Raw genomic sequence first — 22,730 nt, 5'->3', positions numbered from 1 at the left:
AAATAGTGTTGGGAGGTGTTTTTGTCCAATAGTGCTTTAAAAAAACCTCAACAAACCCCAAAGGAGATGAAGCAGCTGAAGACTGTTTACCTTTTGGCGTCTTTTATGAGTTAGCAAACAGTACAAAATGCAGGGAAACCTAAGCCAGAACGTACTTTTTGGCAACAGCTACAGCCCCCTGGTACGCTCGTAGCTGTTAAATTACAGTTTTCCACTGACGCTTGGTGAGCGCTCTCTTGCGAGGCGGACATGTGTGGGCGTCCATCTGGATGCTATCTAAAGCGCCTGGTTATCTCTCACGTTGTTTTCCAAGGATAGTACTTAAATGAGTAAAGAGGAATTTAGTAATCGTGTAACACTGATAACAGACTTGCTCTTATATAAAGGGAAATAGGAGAGCGGGCATGAGTAAACTGCATTTCCTACAGTTATCTGTGCGGCAGCTCTGTTTGTGCTCGGGTTCCCCTGGAGACTGGAGGCTGTGGTAGCACCATGCACGCCAGCAGTGGTTCGGCCTGTATTTATAGGGATAGTTAATGTGTGTCCACGCTAAATTTAAAACAGCTTTGTGCTTCTGTAAGGCTTCATGCCTATACAGTAGGTTACTCATCTCTTGCGGAGTTATAAAGCAACAATAAATACCATCACTCTAAATTTGTGGGGGAGTTTTGCACATTTTCTGAAAAAACTGCAGTAAAAGTCCTCCTGTTGGGTAGCATCTTTCAGGAAAAAAACCTAAATGTAAGTTATTTAGAGCATTCAACTCTTCGTAATGTATTTCATGCAAGGGAAGGGTGCATTTTTCAGATGGATTCTGCCCCTGAGAGTATTGTTTCAAACTCTTGGGGGTTTGCCAGCTGCAGTTGAGAAGGTAAGTGCCCCTTCTGCCATCAGCTGTCTTGAGGAGTAGGTGAGCACTGGAGAGGCGAGGACGTTTAGCGAAAAAGCTGTGGGTGGCAAGAACTGGAAGAATTTCTTGCAAAAGCTTCCTTAGGAAGGAATGTTGCTGTAGAGGAAGAGAGCAAATTAACAAAAATAAAGCAATCAGAAATGTCCTGATGTCACAGTTTCCTTTCTGATTTACTACACCTGAGTTAAAGGCAACCATCCAAGGATGGAAGCGGGAGATGCAGAGTGAGAGTATGTCCTTCAGTGTTTCCTTGGATCTCCTCTGGACAGGTGAGGAGCCACTGGGAGAAGTTCAACCATGTTGCAGGATTTATCCTTTTCAAATATGTGCTTAGTGGATTGCCCTACAAAAATACAGCTCTAAGCTGAATTGTAGGAAAGGATGTTCTCTGCCTGCTACCGCATGGATACCAAGCCCTGTGATGCCACTAAAGCATGACTGCTTCCAACTTCCTTTCGAGCTGACTGTACTTTTGTGGTACTCTTGCTGCAGCTTGTTTCATGTGGTGGGCAGTTCTGCAGAGATGAAGCTTTAGGCTACTTTAGGATGAAATTTGTCTTTGTGTCCCTCCTGCTGTGTGGCTGTGCTCCCAGCCAGAGCCAGGCACTAGATGCTTCATCTGCTGTTGCTTTCAGCACTTTGTGGGACAACAGACATCAGATGATGCTATTGGATCCTTCAAAGCTAGAATAGGAGAAAAGCAGTAATAGTCTAATCTCTGACTTTTGTATCCAGGGATGTCACGGCAGCTGTGCCTCTGTCCTCCTCAAACCCATTAGCTCTCAGCTCTGCATCTTCAGCCCCTGCAACCCCCCTTTGACTCTCCTGAAAAGTAGGAGGTGGGCTGCAGTTGCCAAATATGCCTGGTTTTAACTCATTCAGAACAAGGAAAAGGTATCCATAGGAGATAAAACAGTGAGAGTGATTCAGTATGTGGGAAAATAAATTTCTCTCAATTGAAATGAAACCGTGGCTGTGCAGAACTTTTGCTAGTGCAAATAAGTGTGCTCCAGGGCTTCTCAAAGGTACCTGCCACCATGTTGCTGGTTACGGGGTTTTCCTGCCATTCTGTAACACTTTGCTGATTTCTGCCAGTGTCAGCCAGGCATGTCAATGAGAAAGGAAGGCGGATCAGCTCAGTGCACCTTAGCATGAATTAACTCTGCTGTTGCTATTTATACAGGAAAAAATCCCCTGTTTACTCCGTGTTCTAACAGGAAGGCCGAGCTCTGTCGTGCCGGTTGCAAGAAGCACGTAACAGCTTCCTCCGTGCTCCTGCAAGAGCGCAACTCTGTTGCGGGTGTGCTCTGCAGGCGGGCGACAGCTTTGCTCCCCGCACTGCCCACACACATTCCCAGTGCGAGACTGCTGAGCTGGCTGCTCTCTTCTAAACTGGTCCCCAGTTTGCCTTGAGCTCTCCTGTCGCCAGTGAGCACCACGTGCTCGTGTCCCAGCATCTGCCTTCCCTGGCCCCCATGCTGCAAGGGGAGGGTGGGGCGGTGGTAACTGCCTGCTGGAGCTGTGATCCCACAGCCCCAAATCTGAAATGGTGTCACTCCCAAGGGTGCCTGGGGGCTCCTGGGGCTCCAGGCCGGCGCAGCTCCTTCCTGCTGCAAAGGCTTCCTGCGGTGATGCTGGAGACACGGCTGCTGCTAGCTCACCTCCTTCTCTGCAGCTCTTTTAGAGGGGCGTTAAAGGTGGCTGTAGCTGGTTAACTGCTTGCTCCTGCTCCTCTGTAATGGTGCTGCCCTGTCAATGTGGTTACACCTGACAAAGCTCCCGTCCCCTGTGACAACATGTGACTGGGGGCTGCTCACATCAGTTTTTCATGCAGCATATTTGAGGCTGAGAGACTGTTTGGGGCTGTAAACGGGATGTGATGGGGTTAGTAACATAGCGACTGAGGGAGGTTTCAGCTCGTAACTGCACCAGAAGGGCATTCCCACATAGCCTCAGAAAACACGCACGGTGCAGCCCTTTGGCAGCACGCACCGTCACGTGTCAGCAGCCATGCGAGGGGCAAAATTACTTTTCCCTCTGTCTTGCCAGGGCAGTGGCGGATGGGTGGGTGGCAAGCTGGGGCAGCTCCCCGGGCCCTGAGCACTGTGGGCAACCGGGAACTCGAGCTGTGAGCAAGAAACACAGGCTCCTTTTAGGCAGTATACAAGGCTGTAGGCTCAGTTTCACCAGTGCTTAAAGGAGCTTTGTTTTCTGTGCTGGTTAAAGGCCGATTTCCCAGTATCTTAAACAGAAATCTTGTTTTTAGCCTTGAGAAAAAAGCTTTTTAATTTACAAAGCCATGGCATTTTTCTTTTCCCTCCTCCCCCTCCCACAATGGCTACTATTCCTTGGACAATGCTGCTCTTTGCTGAGTTCTGCTCTTGAGCTTGTATTTCTTGATCACTGCTGAAAATGGAGCTTGTCACAATTGCATTTTTCTCTGGAACTTGCTGTGAAACACCAGCTATTCTTCACCTCCCACACTGCAATCGCACTCGCTGGTGCCTGTGAGCCGAGAAGTGCTGGTTAATGTACCGGCCTCCCTCGCCCCTCTGGGGAAGCGTCCCCTGAGCCCCCCTGGCACCGGGGGAGTGTGACAGCGCTTCAGCCATGGGGCAGCAGGTGCTGCTGCCATGCAGGGCTCAAGACACAGCTCTTGGGTGATTAGTGAAGGACAGGCTGTTGTATTATTGTTTCTTTTTCCTGAAAATATCCCCTTTCACCACACAGGTTTAAAGCCAGTCTTGTTAACCCTTTTCACCTGCCAGCTCTGTTAGCTGTGGTAGGACGCAGTGGGGATTGCATCTCCTGCAGGGCCAGCAGGGACCCTGCCTACCCCTTTTCTCACTCACACAGGTAAGGAAGGCTCAAATTGCCTCCTGAGGAAGGAGCAGCTGGCAGCAGGGCTCAGGAGATAAGGACCAGCATGGGCCAGAGGCAGCCCATGGCCATGAACTAGTCTCTACCTGAGCCAAGGCATGGGGGAGCGTCTTGGTCACCAAGCCACCCTTTCTGGTGCTGTCATCTAGGCTGAGGGGCTGCTGTAAGGCAGGAAGATCCTCGCTGTGTGCTCAGAGAAAAGGTGGGAAGGATGGTAAGGCTGATCTTGCAGGAAGAGGGAATTTGTTTTGTGTGGTTGCATGTTTTTCATGGCAGTAAAAAGAGAAATCTGGGACGTCCCCTGAGACAGGAGCCTGGGGCATCCGCATCTCCCTGAACACTGGTCCTCGTTGTCCCCGCTATGGTAAGCACAGCTTGCACCCCCCCTCCAGTCCTTCCTCCTCGCTAGCGACAGCACCACGGCCTGTCCATCGTGGCGGTTTCTTCCAGCCATGTTGATGTCATGTTCTAGTGTGACATTGAAATGAAAGAGTTAAGAAAGAAAAATGTTCATGCTAAGAGAGTTTCTGTGCTTTATGTACAATCAGTAGTGCTGCTAATCACTTCTGAACATTTTCTATACTTTTGTGCTCACAGCCATCATTAAGCTTCATGAGAAATTAGTCACTCTTTGTAACTTGCGGCTGGTCCAGGTTTTGCCTTCGGGTTTGATTTTGTTAGCAGTCTGAGCCATCTTCCCCAAAATGGGCTGATTCAAAAGCAGCCGCTTCCTCTTTGAGCCCTATTTCACTAGCAGGGTCTGGACTGGGGGTTTTCCCTACCTTATCGTAGCAACTATTGCGTCTTTTAGGATTAATACCAGCTTTCATACAAGAGAAAAAAAATGCAACGGCTGTGTTGAGCTCTTGCGCTCTCTCCAGCTCTCTGCCCGTGATTTTCTCTTCCTGTCACAGGCAGGGCAGTGGGCAGCACGGCCTCTCCTCATCCACCCGCAGCTGATGCACAGCACTGAACGTGAGGAGAGAATGAGGCCGGTACCGCTGTGCGCACGAGGAAGGTGAACTCAACATTGGAAATGTAGCGAGAGAAAGACCTCAGCTAAGGGAGGGAACCGAGGCTGCTGTGCCGGCTCTCCCCTTCAGGCCTGACCCCTGTGGCGCTGCATTTCTCTTCTCGCCGCGCTGCCCGAGGCGTCAAAACCCCACACGGAGCCGCGGTAACTCGTGCTGAGGGCCCAGATATTTTCAGTGACTAAAATAAACCCGGCTGGCTCCTTTCGCTGCCTGAGGTACGTGCAATGGGGGAGACGGCCTTTCCCCATCGGGGCTGGTGGCTGGAACTGAGCTGCAGGGAGGCCGCTGGGACAAGCCTGTCCTTCCCTCGGTGCCGGGGGGGCAGCCCGGGGGCATCGCAGCCCCGGCTCTGCCCGCGCCGCCGGCGGCGGAGGACGGGCCGGCCCGGGGCCGGGACCTGCCGCAGAAAGGGGCTTTTGAGAGATTTTCGGCACCACCGGGGGGTCCCGCCCGCCCCCGCGCCCCCTCTTCTCCCTCCCCCGCCCCGCTCCCCGCGCGCTGAGGGCGCGTGAGCCAGCGGCGGGCGGCGATTGGCTGCGAGGCGCACCCCGGGGGCCGCCGGGCCGCGGCCGCCCGCCGAGCGCCATTCACGGCGCTGCCCGCCTGCACGCGCCGAGCCTCATTCACAAAAACTTCATTCATAAAAGCGGCGGCGGGGGCGGCCGGGGCGGCTCGGGCGGCGCGGAGCTGCTGCCCCGCGGCTCTGCGGGAAACGGCGCCGGAGGCGCAGGAATCCTCGGTTGTTTCTGGATGACGGTGCTGAAGGACTTTCCAGCAAGAATTAGCGAGACTGACGCCGATAGCTGCCGGCGCTGTGCAGTATTTTTCTTAAAATACTGGGATTGCGCCTGAGCGCGGGGCAGCGCGGGGATGCTCTTCTCCTTTGGAAGTGCGGAGAGCTGGGCACCTTACGGGTTCGTGCCGGTCTGAAAACGTGTTTGAGCTTGTAGCTCTCCTGCTCTGCTTTGTGCGGAATATGCTTGAGCTGTCGCTGCAGCCAGGACTCGGCGGTTAACGATGCTACAACTGCAAGTCTCCAGAGCTAGGCGGGATTTAGTGCCTGGCTGGAGGCAGGAATGAAGGCAGGTTTGGATAGCGGCTCTTCTGCTTAAGCTGCTGTACCACTGATGTGCTTTCCTGTATGCTGCTTTTATTACTGCTTACAAAATACCAGATGTCCGTGCAGTTTTAAGCCTCGTCCATTGAGGAAAATACACCACTCGAGAGGGAGTCAGCAAAAATATCCGATAGGTTTCTGTTTTTAGACTTGTTTGACTTGCTTGGTTTCTATATAATTTATCTACAAGAGCCCGTTTATGCACGAGTATCCAGGTACAGAACTGCCAAGGCTATGAGAGAACGCAGCCAACAGAGCCTCGGTGGACACGTTCTGTATGTAGGGTTACTCAGACATCCAGGAATGCTGCACAGGGCTAAGTACAGCCGATTCAGGAATGATTCGATAACGTCCCTAGATGAAGGTACGCAAAATACGTCTTTAAACATCAAAGGTTCTTCCTCCTCTTCCCATTCTTCAACGCCTAATTTACTGACGGAAGATGTCTCCTTGGGGCCACAGGACGCCTGCACCACCCTGTGCACGCTGATCCCCCGGATGGCTAACATGAAACTTGCCAACCCGTCAAATCTGCCGGGGCTGAAAAGCTTCTGCCTGGGAACGAAAGAGGTGCCAAGAATTAAACTCGCGGAGTGCGTGACCATCCCGAGCAGCCCAGCCTCGCCTGAGATCAGCTGCCTCTCAGCCTCTTATCCACAGCCCGACCTGGACAAGCTGGCCCTAACCCCAAAGCCAGTGGGCGACTGCGCTGTGCGGGGAGCTGAGGAGGCCGCTCCTGCGGGCAGGCAGGACAGGACCCTTGTGCAGAGCAGTGAAAACGTGGGGGAGCCGGGAACGACATACGGTGTGCGGGTGAGTACTTCTCACAGGGTTTCCATCCTCTGACAAGGCAAACCATGCAGGTGGCTGCAGGGTGACCTCTGTGTTCCCACTCCTGGAGCCAGTGCCCCAAACCACTGACTTCTCCCATGTATTTCCTGTCTCCTGATGTACATAGGGCTGTGGTGTCAAACTGAGGGAGTTAACAGGACCACAGCTGCTCCCAGGGGTAACACAACATCCATTTCCAAAAGGCTGTCTTTAGACTCTGAGGAGTGCAGCTAAGCTGCAATTCAAACAGGGGTTGCTCGAACAGGGGAGGTGCATGTTGGAGGGAGAAGGAGGCCCACGAAAAGGGCTTCCCATCCCTTGTAGAGCAGCTCCCAGGCACTAGGTGCACGCTGGCCCACGCTGCTGACATGTTTGTCACCGAGGGCGTGGGAGAGCTGCTGGGACTGCTGTTGCCGCCCGGAGCACCTCTTCCCCCGCACCTCCTACCCTGGGAGGTGAGCGGGCAGGATGCAAAAGCTGCCCTCCTTTGATGCTCTAGGGCTGTGTCTGATTTTCTTGGGAATGATGGTGTACAGAAAACCCTGCCTGTTTCTTCAGAAGACACCCTGAAGTAGCCTTTCTGGGTATTTTTCATGTTGCAGGCTGGGGTTGGTGGGTATCATCTTCTAATTAGCAGTCAGTGGCCGAGAGGAGACCATGCCTCCTGAGCTCAGTGCTTGCACTGCCTCCACCCCTGCCACACCTGGGAGCTTTCTAATTTTCTTTTCCTCTCTGGACTTTATATCTCTGTGGCCAGACCTCGCTGTTTGCTAGCCGTTGCTTCCTTCTCTATGCTTTGAACCTCTGACCCTGCACATTTTAGTGTTTATGCTTCATCTGTCAAAACCACTCCTGGGCAAAAACTGCCCACTGCTTGCATGGAGGGAGCCAGTGCAGACCACAGGGAAATGGCAAAGAAAGCGGTCTAATCCTGCTTCAGAAATACTCATGTAATGGCTGAACTGGCCAAGGGCTCCTGTAGCTCTCGCAGCCCTCGTGCCTGTCCCTGACATGCAAGGGGGACCGCAGAAGCAAGCTGTACAAGGGGTTGTTAATCTGTTCCTTCTGGTGGGCTGCAGGCAGGGTGCTAAGAGAGAGTGTGTATGCGTAAGCTCTCAGTTTGGTGTACAGGAGGTATGAAAATGTGCCAGAAGGAGTAAAAAAGCCATAAGCCATGCAAAATTTGTGCCTCCCATGTGATGTTTTGCAAGCAGGAAGGTCTAAAGAAAGGTGCAAGGCCAAGAAAAATCAATCAATCCCTTTCCAAAAGCAGCAGGAGGGCAGGCAAGTCAGAGGGGACCAGAGCAGCATGGGGAAATGGCCGTGTTCACTTTTCCCCAAGGAGGAATGAGACGCCTGCCTGGCGTCCAGCAGCAGTGGCACAGCTGGTTTGATGGGACGGTGGCTGAAAGGTGACGGTGTCCCAGCACGGCAGCAGCCACTGTGAGCAGAGCTGCAGGAGGCCCTGGGACATTCACCCGGGGTGCAGCAGGTGGAGGGAGGGGGTGCACTATTTCATCACACTGATATATGTCCTTTTATGTTTACTTTTCTTTAAATTCTGGTACTAACATGAGCAGTTGAGGTTTTGACACCAACAAGCTGCTAAGAATAAATGAATGAGCATGTAGGGTGTGACTTACAGTGACAGTGCAAGGGCCACCGCAGCTCCAGGTGCTACGCTTCTGGCCAGCCTGCGGAAGGGCCTGAGCTGATGGATGGTGTCGCAATGCCCAGCGCCCGCCACGCAGGATCTGCCTCGTGTGCTGCGGTTTGAGCAGCACCTGATGCAGCAGAGCTTGTGATTAAGGCTTTGAGGTACCTATAGAGATTCAAATACTGAAATCCTAATGCCAGAGGCACACTTAAAGAATTCATTTTCTGGCACAGGGAGGAGATGATGAAGCACAGGGGGAATTTCCTGGGTTTCTGTCATGGCCCAGGGCCAAAAGCAGAGGCACCGAGGTGTCACCCGCCAGGGAGCACATGAGCAAGAAAGGCAGAATAAAGAGCAAAAAAGGAGAAGGACTTGACGGGCAGGTTGTGTGAAGCGGGGAAGGGCTCCTCCCCTCCTGCTGCTCCCCATGTTGTATTTCTAGTATGGCTTTCTGCCGGTCTCTCTGGAAGTCAGGACATTTCACGGGGAATCTCTCTGAAGGGGAGTCGCTGGTGGGAGTCTCTCAATGCAATGGGGAAATATTGTTTCCCTACATCGTTCCTGCATCATCCCACTGCTGTTGCTCCCGTGGCTGTGGGCCTGCAGGAGCCAGCCCAGGAGAGCTGCAAGAGCACTGCTGACATACGCCAAAACGTGTCCTGGCTGAACTCTTGGTGTTTTTTTTCAACCAGCCCCTTTAATAACAAGCAGGTTGGTAAATAAGCAGCCTTGGGGGTTTTGGGGCCTCAGCATCAGAGCGTGGGCAAGGAGCTCATTTACCCAGGGACCATGAGGCTTCTCTGGGAGCTGGCGATGATGCCTTAGGCTGGGAAGCAGCCAGGGTCACAGAGCTGCAGTGCGGAGGGAGTGCGGCGTGGTGGGATGGTCTCGCCTGGTGGCAAAGGGGGGCCAGGAGGCTGAGGGGCCAGCCGTGGGAGCTGATCCCCATCCTTACCACAGTCCTTACCCAATCCTCCCAGTCCTTACCCCCTCGCCTGGGCCCTCGCCTTCCCTCCTGTGGTGTTTGGAGATACCTGCTGTCCCCACACAGCTTCTAGTGCCCTGTTAGGGTACGGGATCGCTGGGATCTCCCCAGAGGCCATTTAAGGAGGAAAGTCAGGTCTACATTACAGGGACTGCTGCTGCCGGAGATTTTTGACCTTAAAAGCTTAATCAGAGTCTGAAGGATTTGCTACTTACGTGGAGAGGATCTGCAGTTATTTTAGAAAGGCAATAATATGGTGAAGTACTGACATGCCTTAGGGCAGAAGCTGTCCCCTATGGACTGGAGTGAGGCAGAAATTGTCTTTCTGGGGTTGGTTTAAGAAGAGGCGATGCCAGGACTCATCACTTCTCCCTGGGAGGCAGCTGCGGCTGTGTGTGGCTGGTGGTGACAGGGCACCTGTGTTGTGGCCGTGTGTCACCTGGGCTCCGACAAGGAAGCCAAGACCCCTAACAGCACCTGTTCTCCGAGATGCTCATTTGAATAACAAAGAGCCCAAATATTCATATTTTAATAGGAGCCTCAATGGCTCTGATTCCCACACTGTTATCCTTCAAAACGTACTTTGTACGCAGTTTGCTGCAGGATTTACAAGACGGATATTTACCCTGTCCTTGCTCATGTTCCTCCCGTTACGTGCCTTCCCACAATGCCGCCCATCTGGAGCTGAGGTTGTCTCTATACAGTGCCCGCAGCGGCCGCGGCACTCGTGTCTCCCGCTGGCGTTCGTTATGGCTGTGACGAGCCTGAGGAATACTCCAAGAGGCACTTGCTGTCCATGCTCTTGCCCGTTGGGGAGTGCCAGGGATGTGGCTGCTCCCGAGCAGGAGGATGAGACCAGGCACTCAGCACTATCCCACACTAGTGGCCCCTCCGAGACCAGTGAGAACCAGCAGGATGATGTTACTGGACCTAACATGGAGTAAGGCTCTGTGGCTGAGCTTAAATCAATAATGCACGAGTCTTTGAGAGATGATGTTCAGATTAGTAAATAAATGTGCTATTTAACTAAAATATGGAAGGGAAATGCTATTGCCAGGTATTTTAAAGTATAATAATATTATAGTGAAATCCTGTGGTACAGGTTATTTGTAGCATCCTTTGTCATAAAGGATGGATATATTGGAGTTTTACCAATATATAGGTTGATCCTCTGCTAGCAGTTTGGCCTATATATGTATATTTAATCCGTTGCTAGTCTCTAGAGTAAAAGGAGCTTGACTACTGCTAATGTAGGAGTTCAGAAAGATGTGAAGTATGTCCTGAAAGAGTGCACGTGGGCACCTGTCCCCTGCACAGTCCTGCTTTTGTCCATGGAGGGTGCGATGGGTGAGCCTGGGGAACCTGCTCCCTGTCTCTGTGCGGGAGGGGGTTTCAGGGCAGCCCTTTGCCGCTCCCCAGAAGCAGCCAGCACCTCTCCCATGCTCAGGGCAGGGATATAATTGAGGTTTTCCAGCTGCAGCCACTTCCCTGGTGCGCAGCACCCCGAAACCACACCTGGAGAGCTGCTCTGGCCTTGGCACCCTGCATCGCCTGTTGTAAATAAATAACTACAGGCGTATGTACAGCCGGGGCTCTTGCAGGAAGGAGATAGACTCTGGTGATTCACGCCTTCAGAGCCGCAGCTGTGAATCGTGAGCCAGGGACTCAGGGCTGTAGGGTGCTGGGGTGGCGCTTGCTCTGCGGGGCTCGGAGGGACAGGGTACGGCAGCCCCGCAGCACCCACCGGTGCATGCCTCATCCCGCGGGGCTGCGCCGGGCCACTGCCGGCACTGCCTCCAAGGCCCATGCCCTTCTCTGGTCATTGCTTCTTAAGAGAAACCTGCGTGTTTTTAGGCAATTTGCTTTGTCACAGCCGGGAGCACAGGGACAGGGCAGTTTTGAAACAATTCTGTTGGAGCCCTGGCCTCAGTACAGCGCTGCAGGAAGTGGTTTTTCAGTACAAAACTAAAAAGAAAAGGAACATGTGGGGGGGGGCTGTGTATTTACAGACTTTTTCCTGGGTTTTTCTGAAAATTTATTTAAAAATTGAAAACGCATGAATGAAAGGGTCAAACTTTCCCAGGAAAATTTCCATTTGGCAAAAGCTGTTCTTCATCACAAAAAGCCACAGCTTGCTGCCCCTTAGGGAAAAGGCTGTGCTGCTTGGGCAGGAGAAGCAGGACAGACCAAGGGCCTTTCTGTCTGTCCGCACCACTGCTGCTACCGGGAGGAAGATGAGAGCAGGGCAAGCACATGAGGCGAAGTCCTCTGGCACTTGCCATCCCCAGAAAAGAGCAGTGCGGGGGCTTAGGCTAGCACTGAAAAACAACTAGTGTGGTTTTTTGTGCGCTTAATGGTCTTTAATGGGCTTTTTTCTTCTGTGATGGTGTCCAGTCTGTTTTCCATCCCATTCTGCCCCGGTTTTGTGCTCTCTTGCAGGTGCCCCAGGGGTACCCATGCCCGTGGTGGAGCATGGCTGCCGCCGTGGGCTGCCTTTGCCTCTCTGCTCCCCACGGGAGGGATGGGAGAGCAGACTCTGTCGGCTTTGCTTTCAGCTCTGGAAGGGGTTGGTGTTTGCTGGAGGAAGCCGGCGTGGTTCAGGCTGAGGAACAAGCTGGTCGAATCTCCTGTAGGTTGCAAACTTGGGCCAAACCTCTTCATTAGCAGCCTGACTGGTGGCTGCTAACAGCGTTATGTAGCAGCGACCCCCGCCCGGTAAAACACTGCCGTGTGTTGCAGGATGAGCAGCCAAGCTGCCCAGCTGATCGGCAGCATGGTGCAACCTGAGGAATGCAGTGCTGCTGCCAGGGCAGCTGCGGTGGTCTCTGCTTTCCAGTGGACACAGTGAGTTTTCAACCCCAAAGCCACCACAGGCAGCATCTAAGGAAGGGCTGAGAAAACTTCCCCACCAAAACTACAGTGATCTGTGCATTGCTTCTTCCCCGCATCCCTGGCTGGCTCCTGGTGTTGTCTGTGGAGGGAGGCCAGCGCTTCACCTTCCCGCAAGGGTGAAAGCGGGGGGATCTCAAATCAGGTGCTGCAACACCAGCGTGTCCCCAGCCCGGCAGCCAGCCACAGGGAAGGCAGCGCTGCAGCTGCTACAGCTGGTGTAAAAGGCAAAGGCCTGTCTCCTTAAAACTCCAGTGCCATCGTCCTGTCATGTGCTGGTGGCTGCTGCTTATTTCTCCCCCATGTCTCTTCCTGCCGGATCCATCACAAGCTAGAGGTGAGTTATTCAAGCAAATCAAAGCAAAACTCTCCCACTGCTCTGCAGCCACCTGCCCTGCGTGGCAGAGCTGCAGCCGCTCTGCAGGCAGCACCCGCCCCGGGCAGACCTTGCCCGTAAGGAAGGAGAGTGGTGGGAAGCTCAGAAATGGTTTTCCCCTCACTTCAAAAGCACTTTGTTAAAGCAGTGCTGGGAAAAGAAATGCTTCCATGGGAGTCGGCTCCCTGCTGTGCTCATGTGCACACAGCACTGCTGCTTGTGGTGGGTTTCTGCCCAGGCACCTGTGTTATGTTTTTAGGGAATTTGAACCTAGTCTCACATGAGCGAGAGACATGAGCAAGAGATCAGGCAAGGGAAGCAGGAGACCTGCATGGTTGAGCAAGGCGCTTCTGAAAAAGCTCAAGTGGAAGGAGGAAGTTTAGAGCATGTGGAAGAAGGGACTCACCACTTGGGAAGATTACAAGAATGCTGTCAGAGTATGCAAGCACGAAATGGGGAAAGCCAAGGCCTCCTTGGAATTAAACCTGGCAAGGGATGTCAGGGTCAACGGGAAGGGTTTCTTCAAGTACATCGGAGGCAAAAGGAAAACTAGAGAAAATGTGGGCCCACTGCTGAATGAGACAGGTGCCATGGTGACAGATGATGCAGAGAAGGCCGAGTTCCTGAATGCCGCCTTTGCTTCAGTCTTTACTGCTCCGGCCAGCCCTCAGGAGTCCCAGACTTTGGAGGTAACAGAGAAAGTCTGGAAGATGGAAGACTTTCCCTTGCTTGAGGAGGATCAAGTTAGAGACCAGTTCAGTAAACTGGACATCCTCAAGTCCATGGGATGCACCCGCGAGTGCTGAGGGAGCTGGCAGAAGTCATTGCTGGGCCACTCTCTATCATCTTTGAGAGGTCCTGGAGAACAGGCCAAGTGCCTGAGGACTGGAGGAAAGCCAATGCCACTCGAGTCTTCAAAAAGGGCAAGAAGGAAGACCCAGGAAACTACAGGCCAGTCAGCCTCACCTCCATCCCTGGAAAGATGATGGAACAGCTTGGTCTGGCCATCATCTCAACGCATCTGGAGGAAAAGAAGGTTACCAGAAGCAGTCAACATGGATTCACCAAGGGGAAGGCATGTCTGACCAATCTGATAGCCTTCTACAATGGCATGACTGGATGGACAGATGAGGGGAGGGCAGTAGATGTCGTCTACCTTGACTTGAGCAAGACTTTCGACACCATCTCCCACATCATCCTCATAGGCAAGCTTAGGAAGTGTGGGTTAGATGAACGGACAGTGGGGTGGATTGAAAACTGGCTGATAGATAGAGCTCACAGGGTTGTGACTAGCGGCACAGAGTCTAGTCGGAGGTCTGTAACAAGTGGTATTCCCCGGGGGTCAGTACTGGGTCCAGCCCTGTTCAATGTATTCATCAATGACCTGGATGAAGGGATAGAGTGTGCCCTCGGCAAGTTTGCTGATGACACAAAACTGGGAGGAGTGGCGGACACATCGGAAGGCTGCGCTGCCATTCCGCATGACCTGGACAGGCTGGAGAGTTGGGCAGAGAGGAACCTTACGAAATTCAATAAAGGCACGTGTAGGGTACTGCACCTGGGGCGGAATAACCCCACGCACCAGTACAGGTGAGGGGCTGAGCTGCTGGAGAGCAGCTCTGTGGAAAGGGACCTGGGAGTCCTGGGGGACAACAGGATGGCCACGAGCCAGCAATGTGTCCTTGTGGCCAAGAAGGCCAATGGCATCCTGGGGTGCATCCAGAAGAGTGTGGCTAGCAGGGCGAGGGAGGTTATCCTCCCCCTCTACTCTGCCCTGGTGAGGCCGCATCTGGAGGACTGTGTCCAGTTCTGGGCTCCCCGGTTCAAGAAGGACAGGGAGCTGCTGGAGAGGGTACGGCAAAGGGCTACGCAGATGATTAGGGGACTGAAACATCTTTCTTGTGAGGAAAGGCTGAGGGACTTGGGTCTTTTTAGTCTGGAGAAGAGAAGACTGAAGGGGGATCTTACTAGTGCTTCTAAATACTTGAGGGGTGGGTGCCAGGAGGATGGGGCCAGTCTTTTTTCAGTGGTGCCCAGTGACAGGACGAGAGGTAACGGGCACAAACTTGGCCATAGGAAGTTCCATCTAACCATGAGGAGGAACCACTTTACTTTGAGGGTGGTAGAGCACTGGAACAAGCTGCCCAGAGAGGTTGTGGAGTCTCCTTCTCTGGAGATATTCAAAACTTGCCTGGACGCATTCCTGTGCAATCTGCTCTAGGTGGCCCTGCTCTGGCAGGGGGGTTGGACTAGATGATCTCCAGAGGTCCCTTCCAACCCCTATCATTCTGTGATTCTGTGATACGTTTGGACAGAGGCTGTTTAGCGGCAGCATGTTACCTGACTGCCTCTGTGAGCAAATCCTGTCCCTTTGATTCTTTGTTAGTTGGCCAGGGGGTCTGCAGGAGCTGCTCTTGGCATTATGCATGAATTAATTCCTGTTAGCTAATAGGTAAAATTGTAAGGCTGCAGCTGTGTTGTTTAATCAGGAGCTCTGTGTGCTGCTCCCTGTATCATTCCTGTGGGTGAATCACTGGCTGTCATTCATGCTGGAGCTGGAGCCACTAACTGCGTTATGGCAGGGAATGAAATGAAACGTGGGTCTGGATTAGAGGGTGCCTGAAAAGCTTATTCACACGGGCCCTGCCTAGCGCCTTCACATCTCCTCCCACACAGTCCCTCATCCTGTTTGCAGTCACTCTCCATCATCTCTTGTAAATAGATGTGACAAGATGTGTGCATCTTCAGTAACCACTCTTCTCTCCCTGCCACCTCCCCATCATCCCAGCGGTGTGGGGAAACAGCAGCCAGCCCCAGATGACCCTCCAGAGTCAAACACTGAGAGATGAAGCTCCCCAGTGCTGATGCTCTCCCCAGCCCTTTGCAGGGAAATGGGGACAGCTTTGCGCACGTTGCCGTTAGATGAGCCATTCCCTTTCCAGCAGGGGCCAGCAAGTCTCCCTCTCCCTCTCCCTCTCCCTCTCCCTCTCCCTCTCCCTCTCCCTCTCCCTCTCCCTCTCCCTCTCCCTCTCCCTCTCCCTCTCCCTCTCCCTCTCCCTCTCCCTCTCCCTCTCCCTCTCCCTCTCCCTCTCCCTCTCCCTCTCCCTCTCCCTCTCCCTCTCCCTCTCCCTCTCCCTCTCCCTGCTGTGGCTCGTCCTAGCATGAGCTCTTCATCCCTGGAGATATTTAAAAGACGTGTAGATGAGGTGCTGAGGGACATGGTTTAGTGGTGGACTTGGCAGTGTTAGGTTAACGGTTGGACTTGATGATCTTAAAGGTCTTTTCCAACCTAAACGATTCTATGATTGTATGATTCTGCTGCTGACAGATCAGTGAATTCAGCATCTGCTTTCACTGGTGATGCCAAGTCTTTAGTGCTCGGCTTTTTTCAGTATTGGCATTTTATTCTTCTACAGGTAGCTGAATTCTGCAGTTAGATCTGTGCTTGTTGCCTCGGGCCTGTGTCAGCAGCCTTGTGCCTGTGTCCAGCTTCTTCTGGCTTCCCCTTAGCCGCTCAGTGAAGCTGAGCCGCGCTCCTCTTTGCAGGGCTTTGGAAGAGGAACCCCTGTCCTTGGACACCGCCTTTGAACCCTCAACACCCCTATCACCATGTTACCAAACCAGCTGGTGGACAGCTTGGGCTGGGGCGAGGGCTGTGTGCTGCTGCGGCCTCCTCTCCCGGCGCGATGCGGGAGGGCACCCGCGGCTGCTGCCCTGCTGATGCTTCAGCTTAACCCTCCCTGCAGCAGGAAAGTGGGAGCTGGCCTCGACCCTGCATCCCCAGACGAGCCCACTAGCTTTTTGTGGGAGCTGCTCTTCGGGGTATACAGGATGGGGAGCAGGGGCACCACCTGAACTGGAGTGCAGGTGCAGGAGAAGTCCCCGAGACAGGTGTTGCCCTTGTCTCCTGCCTTCCCCTTTCTCTCATACACTGGTCGTGCTGCTTGTTACTCAGCCATGGAGGGGTTAATATTTTCCTTGTTTATTTGTTAATTATTTTTTCTTCTTTGGGGAGTGTCTTTTGTTTTCTTGAATAGCCTTATGGTATCCCATTGTCCTTTATGTGCTCCATGGCTTCTCCCCAGCTCTGTGACCCTGACTTCCCCTGCCCCAGTCCCGCGGTGTCCCCCTGCCCAGGGCTCTGTTGGTTCTCTGTACCCTCCTAATGAGATGTGAAGCTTCAGCCATTACTAACTGCGTTGGTTTAGATAACCAATGGCAGCTAAAATAAATGAGGGATGCAGTGAGGTGCCATGTCAATGCACTTCCCTACTCAGGCTTTTAAAGGAAAAAAAAAAAATCTTTTGTGAATCATTGATAAGCTCAGCTTCACTCAGGGTCACTTATGCAAAAACCTAATATTGATTTTTCATCTTTGCTTAGAGTAGCTTCCCACGCATCTGCTCAGGATGCAATGGGGACTCACTTATCAGCATATGACTCACCTACTCCTCTAAATCTTTCTTTTTTCAAGGATAGAGAAGCCAACCAGCTCACAGGATGCTTGACCTTATACTGCAGGATCAGAGGTCTCTGCTGTGCTACAAGCTGAGGCTCTAGACATATTTTCCACATTTGCTTTGTTCCCGTTAAGCAGGAATATCTTTAACAAGTAAGATAGCTCTCAGAGCCCTTTACAAAGTCATTAAATGTTCATTAGGGAAGCAGTTCTGCTAACCCTTCAGATTCTTATTGATGTCCTTCCAGGGCTCTGACCTAATTCTGGAGTTCTCCCAAGGGTTATATTGCTCTCTGGAAAGAAACCAAAATAGGGATAATACAATTGTTGTGGATTCCCTGCTTGACTGCACACATACGTTCTCTTTTTAGCACACACATTCATTGCTGAAAGACTCCAAAGCTGAATCAGATGCCTAAATCTAACTCCCTCTGAATGGCCCAGCAGAAAAATCAATTCACAGGCAAAGTGAAGCAGAGGAGGTAAATACAGTACCTTTCTCTGGACAGAGAGTGCTTCCTCTGTCCATTTGGAACAAGAGGACAGAGTATGCATGTCCCTGCCTGGCATTTCCAGGCTGTCTGCTGTATCCCAGAGGCTTTGCCTTTCTGCAGGAGAGGTCTGCGCAGGCAGGCTGTCGCTGCAGCCCACGGGCACTGTGTGAGCACTGCAGGATGCTCCCAAAAGCCCTTTTCCCTCCAGGAGAATTCATTGTGGAAGAGGAGATGCAAACTGAGAGACTCAGAGCTATGCCAGCCTTGAGAAATGGAGCTGTCAGAGTGCTTCAACAGCAGAGAGATGGATATCAACAGAAATGCTGAAAGAATAAGTAAGACATGTTTTGGGAGAGGTAAACTCATTGGATAGACTTAGCCTAGCACACTTCATTGAGATGAAAATGTTCCACAGGTTTGTACATAACATCAAAGGAGTCTATAGGCTAACATGCCATCACATTCTTGATGTTTCTGAAAATTAGTCCTATGCAAATTCCAAATGAGTGTAGAAAAAGCCCTCAGCTCTGCCTCATACAACAGAAGTGTGGGAGTCAGCCTCTAATTTAAAGCAGGTCAGTTTATAGTGCAGGCTTTTAAGAGCTGTTGCTATGAGCTGGAATTGCAACTCTACCTCCTTCATCTTCAGCAGAGGTTATTTGTCATCAGACGTGCAGCAGCATGGAGCCAGTGGTTTTCCTCATGTCTAGTAATGCCTCCTGCTGATCTGAAGGGACATTCAGCTCTTCTGCGTGGAGGCTCTGCATGCATCAGTCCCGTGGGGCTTCCAGAGCTCCTCTGCTCCCGGGGAATTTCCCTCCAGTGTTCACGTATTCCTCCCAGCTCAGTACCACAGGCTAATCAGTAAGAATAAGCAGAATTGGGAAAAAAGGAATGATTGGATTTTGTGTCCCCAGAATGCTTTACCTTTTTTTTTTGTGCTATGTTGTTGAAACCACTGGTATCTTTATTGCTATTCTCTACACTTTTCAGTAAAACAAGATTTATTTTAGGAAGCAGCTTTAGGACGGCTGATTTGATTTTTTCATTTAGACTGTGGTTCTGCATATACTTGGACTGAAATGACATTTGCTTCCTCCTGTGATCTTCCTCTTACCTGTGAGCTAGATATTAACAAAGTCCTCCTTTCCCTCTGTCTCTCTGTTTTCCCTAGTACATGGGCTGTATTGAAGTGCTGCAGTCAATGAGGTCGCTGGACTTCGGCACGCGAACGCAAGTCACCAGGTAGGCGATATCAGACTGAAATTCAGCCCAAGAAGGAAAAGCCCGAGCACTAATTTCTGTATAAAGCCAAGGGTGCGTGCCAAGCTCTGAGACAATTTTGAATAGGAGTTTGCATGTTTTGTTTTGTTTTTCCCAAGCGATGATTTGAATTATTTGGTCATTACAATAGGCTATTTGCATTGGAAAATGAACTGTTTCAGCCACAGACCTAATTTCTCTCCCAGATCTTGTTCTGGATGCAGAGAGCCCCCCCCCCTGCAGTCGCAGCACAGTACAGACATCCCCAGCTAGCTGGGGACCGGCAGCCAGGCCACGCATGTGGGCTCAGCGCTGCCTGCACAGCTCACCCCGGACACAGGGTAGATCTGCTGGTGCTGCCGCAGCTGCGGGTGGCCAGGGAGGTGAGCCTGGGTGCTTGCAGGCCTCTCTGCCACGCTGCTTCGCACCTGACGCAGACAGTGCCATCGGTCCCTCAGTCTAGCAAGGTCGTCTAATGAATTTTTATCAGACGGGTGACATCGCTTGGCTCCATCTGTAGCGAGGCCAGGCTCAGCTGGCAGCGGCGTCACAAGGAAAACATGTTGAAATACAGCCATTTCCAACTGTACTGCAGGCCTAAGTTTCCAGGCTGCAAATCAGAAAAAGATGGATATTTTGTTCTCAGATACGACTGAATGTGGTTTAAACGTGAAATATTTTGTGGTCTTTTGAAAAGCTTGCAACTTCGGTTGCGGATTGCTGCCCGTCGCTGGGTATAGATTATTAACATATGCACCTGTGGGGTTGTTGATATGTCCTGTCAGGAGCAGAAAACCCCAGTTTTATTTTTACCTTTATTCTTCTAAGTCTGCCAGTACAGGAGTGTTTGAGTTTTCAAAATAAGCACCCTCTTTCCAGCTCAGAGCACTGCATGCTGCTGGGATGCGCTCACGGTCCAGCAGCCAGGGCTAGTGCTCCGCCAGGCAGACCCAGCAGCCACCTGGCATCCCGGCACCTCCAAAGGCTTTTTGGAGAGGCTGGGTGGGTGCAGAGAATTTTGGCCCAGCCTTAGACATGTTCCCTCCTCCCCTCAGCTAGTTTTCTGGCATGGTTCACGCTGAGGATGCCAGGAGTGTGGTTGAGGCTTCCTGCGCCTGCCCAACTCTTCCTTCCTGTTGGCGGATGATTTACAGATGCACTTTTGCTTCCTCAAGTGTTGTATCAAAGAAATCCTGGAGAAAGGAAAGGAATGTGAAGAGATAAGTGTTACATTCCTACCTATTGGTTCCCAGACTTATCGGCTAAAAGGAAGAAACTGAAAAACTTGAGTAATGCCTGTATACCGCACTCAAAAGCTGCTCAATTTGTTTTATATTCAAAATCAGCAGTCGTTGACATTTACAATCAACATAAGCATGCACTCACCCAGTTCCCCTCAGCCTAGTTGTTTACTGATCAAAAAGAGCCAGGTAGTACACTTAACCCAAAGCAATCAGCCCGGCACATTCAGACCAAGCCACTGTCTTCTTCAACAGCCTCGGCCAAAGGGTGAGGTTATCTCCCATTTGGAAGACACGGAGTGTGTATGCTGCTACACTTACAAAACAGAGCTTTGGATGGTTTGTCTGGAAAATAATGAATATGAATTACTGTGTGACAAGAGCTTGCCAACTTAAATTTGGCCCAAGTAGTAAGGTTTTGTTAACCAAAGCTATGTGAAAACTTAACAATGGAAATATTTCCATCACCTAAAAAAAATGCCACTGCTGACCTTAACAGGCTCTTTTGTGCATGAGAAATTCAAAACTTAAACTGTTTGCAAACCGAATGCTGAAGTGCTGAGCTCATGCATGCAAACTTTAAAGTTTGATCGATTACAAGCTGACTGGAGCAAAGATAACATTGATTATTCCCCTATTGTTCTTCTGGGGGAGTAAGTTTATAGATGGCATGCACAGTGCACCAACCAAGGAGTTTTTGGAAATGATCCCATTTTAATCATCTCTGTTATTTGTACTGGGGGTAAAAAATATTTTTACTCCAATGGCATGTCACTAAACAAAGAGACATCTTCTCTTTTCAGGTGATGTAGAAAGGGTCTCTAATTATGCTCCCTGCCTTGCTTTATGTGTATTTGCATTCTTAGTCTCCTGATCTCTAAAATTAAAGGTATTATTTACCTACCTCACACGAATGTTGGAAAGAACAACAAACTCGTTTTTGCCAAAGTGCTGTGAGGAGTCAAAAGAGATGAGCGTGGAGGATTTATTTTCTCGTTTCTTGCTGGACTTGCATTTTCAGTCACTTATTAGGCACAGGGTTGGGGAAGGCAGAAGGTGGCATCTCCAGCGCGATGAATGACCATGGGGTGCAGAGATGCCATACGGCCATCAGGCTGAATGACCGCGGTATGGCAAGGGAAGGGCCAGGCACTGCGAGGCTCTCTACCCTCGGCGGCTGTGTGGTGGAGGACTGGCTGTATGGTTGGCAGAGGAGATTTCGCTGCAGCAGTTCTCCAGCTCTCTGCTGTTGCCTGCCTGTGACCCACCTCACACGCTCTTAGGACATCCCTCCCATTTTGCAGAAATTTGTGATCCCAAACTCCATGTAGATGACAAGAGTAACACCAAGAAATAACAATAAGGGTAGCAGGTTCTTCTGCCTGAGAGGCTTTGTATTTTTTTGAATGGTCACCCATAAATGTGCTGTGCTTGCTGTTCTCAGTACAAGATGTGTTTGGGCTGTCGCCCTTGTGCAGTGGCAGGTCCTGCCTTTGCTGGACCCTGACGTGCACTTCCCTTGTCCAGCCCTTCAGCTCTTTTCCTCTTACACATCTCCCGCTTCTGTCAAATCAAGCTTATTATTAGTCATTATATTTGGGCATTTATGGGAAAAGGGATTCTGTATTTCAGATCGGGGCATTAACTAGCAAACTTGAAAATGGTCAGGCAGTGAAGGGCGTCTGAAACGTGCTGCTGGGGAGGGCTGGTGGAAGAAGGGTGACTTTGTTCGGAAGATTAATTTCAACTTTGTTGAGATGCACAATCCTTTTCTGTTAGATAGTGTAGGCAGAGCCCTAGATGCTTAAAAGCAAATCTTCAACAGCATGCTTACTCGCTTACATCAGCCCATCTCTCGTCTTTTACCCTCATTTGGGGGAACAATAAACAAAGCGGCTCACTGTTACTGCCAGCGCGGTGCTGTCCCGCACGCTCTGGGAGGAGTGGGGAGGAGCCTCTACTGCGGGTTTCACTCCAGAGGTGCAGACCCAGAGAAAATCTGTAGACCGTACAGCTGAACTGATCTAAAGGCTTATGGATGCCAAAAATGGGGCTGTCCTTGTCACTCCCTCTCGCCCCAGAGCTTGCCAAGCCCTCGCCAAGCGGCCACAGCCCGGCCGGGTGGCTGGCTGCTAACCCAGCAGGCAGAGGGAGCAGTGGGCTGGGGGGCTGCACCAGGCTTTTTGGGGAGCAACCAAAAATTCCCTGTGCTGCCAACTCCCATAGCATTCAGCTGCATAGGGGTTGTGCCACTGTCCCAGTTCAGTGCATCGCAGCCCAGAAAGTGGGGAGCTCCCAGTCGAAGCAGAATGGTCTTGCTTCCCCATCCCCATCCCACCTCCCGGATCCCACAGAGGTGCCCCCAGGGAACTGTGCCAGCCTTGATCCTCACTGAGCTGGTGCCCAGCAGAATAACCCCTGGAAAACTCCGCCTGCAATGGATGGGCACCTGCTGGGGCCAGGAGTGGGACCTCTGTCTGCCTCTGTGGTAGGTCTGCTGCTGGAGACAGCCCAGGGGACCAAAGTGCTTCAGGGCAATATTTTTCAGGATGGAGAAAAGAGCTGACCCAAATCTCTTCCATTCAGTACAGAAA

At 51.6% G+C, this 22,730-nt stretch overlaps 1 protein-coding gene across 1 annotated transcript in view; it reads left to right on the top strand.

Annotated features, from left to right (window-relative positions):
* Nucleotides 1-6,115: 6,115 nt before the first annotated feature.
* Nucleotides 6,116-22,730, top strand: part of SHC4 (SHC adaptor protein 4) — a 34,099-nt gene continuing 17,484 nt past the window's right edge. The window contains exons 1-2 of the mRNA XM_059823737.1: nucleotides 6,116-6,754; nucleotides 18,807-18,877. Coding sequence (XP_059679720.1) covers nucleotides 6,176-6,754; nucleotides 18,807-18,877 — 650 coding nt within the window. The 5' untranslated portion in view covers nucleotides 6,116-6,175. The remainder of the gene's footprint in view (nucleotides 6,755-18,806; nucleotides 18,878-22,730) is intronic.

This window comes from Gavia stellata, chromosome 13 (assembly GCF_030936135.1).
Source record: "Gavia stellata isolate bGavSte3 chromosome 13, bGavSte3.hap2, whole genome shotgun sequence".
In the NCBI taxonomy this organism is placed as follows: domain Eukaryota; kingdom Metazoa; phylum Chordata; class Aves; order Gaviiformes; family Gaviidae; genus Gavia; species Gavia stellata.
The sequence above is the reverse complement of the archived record's forward strand: the minus strand, read 5'-3'. Positions and strand labels throughout refer to the sequence as shown.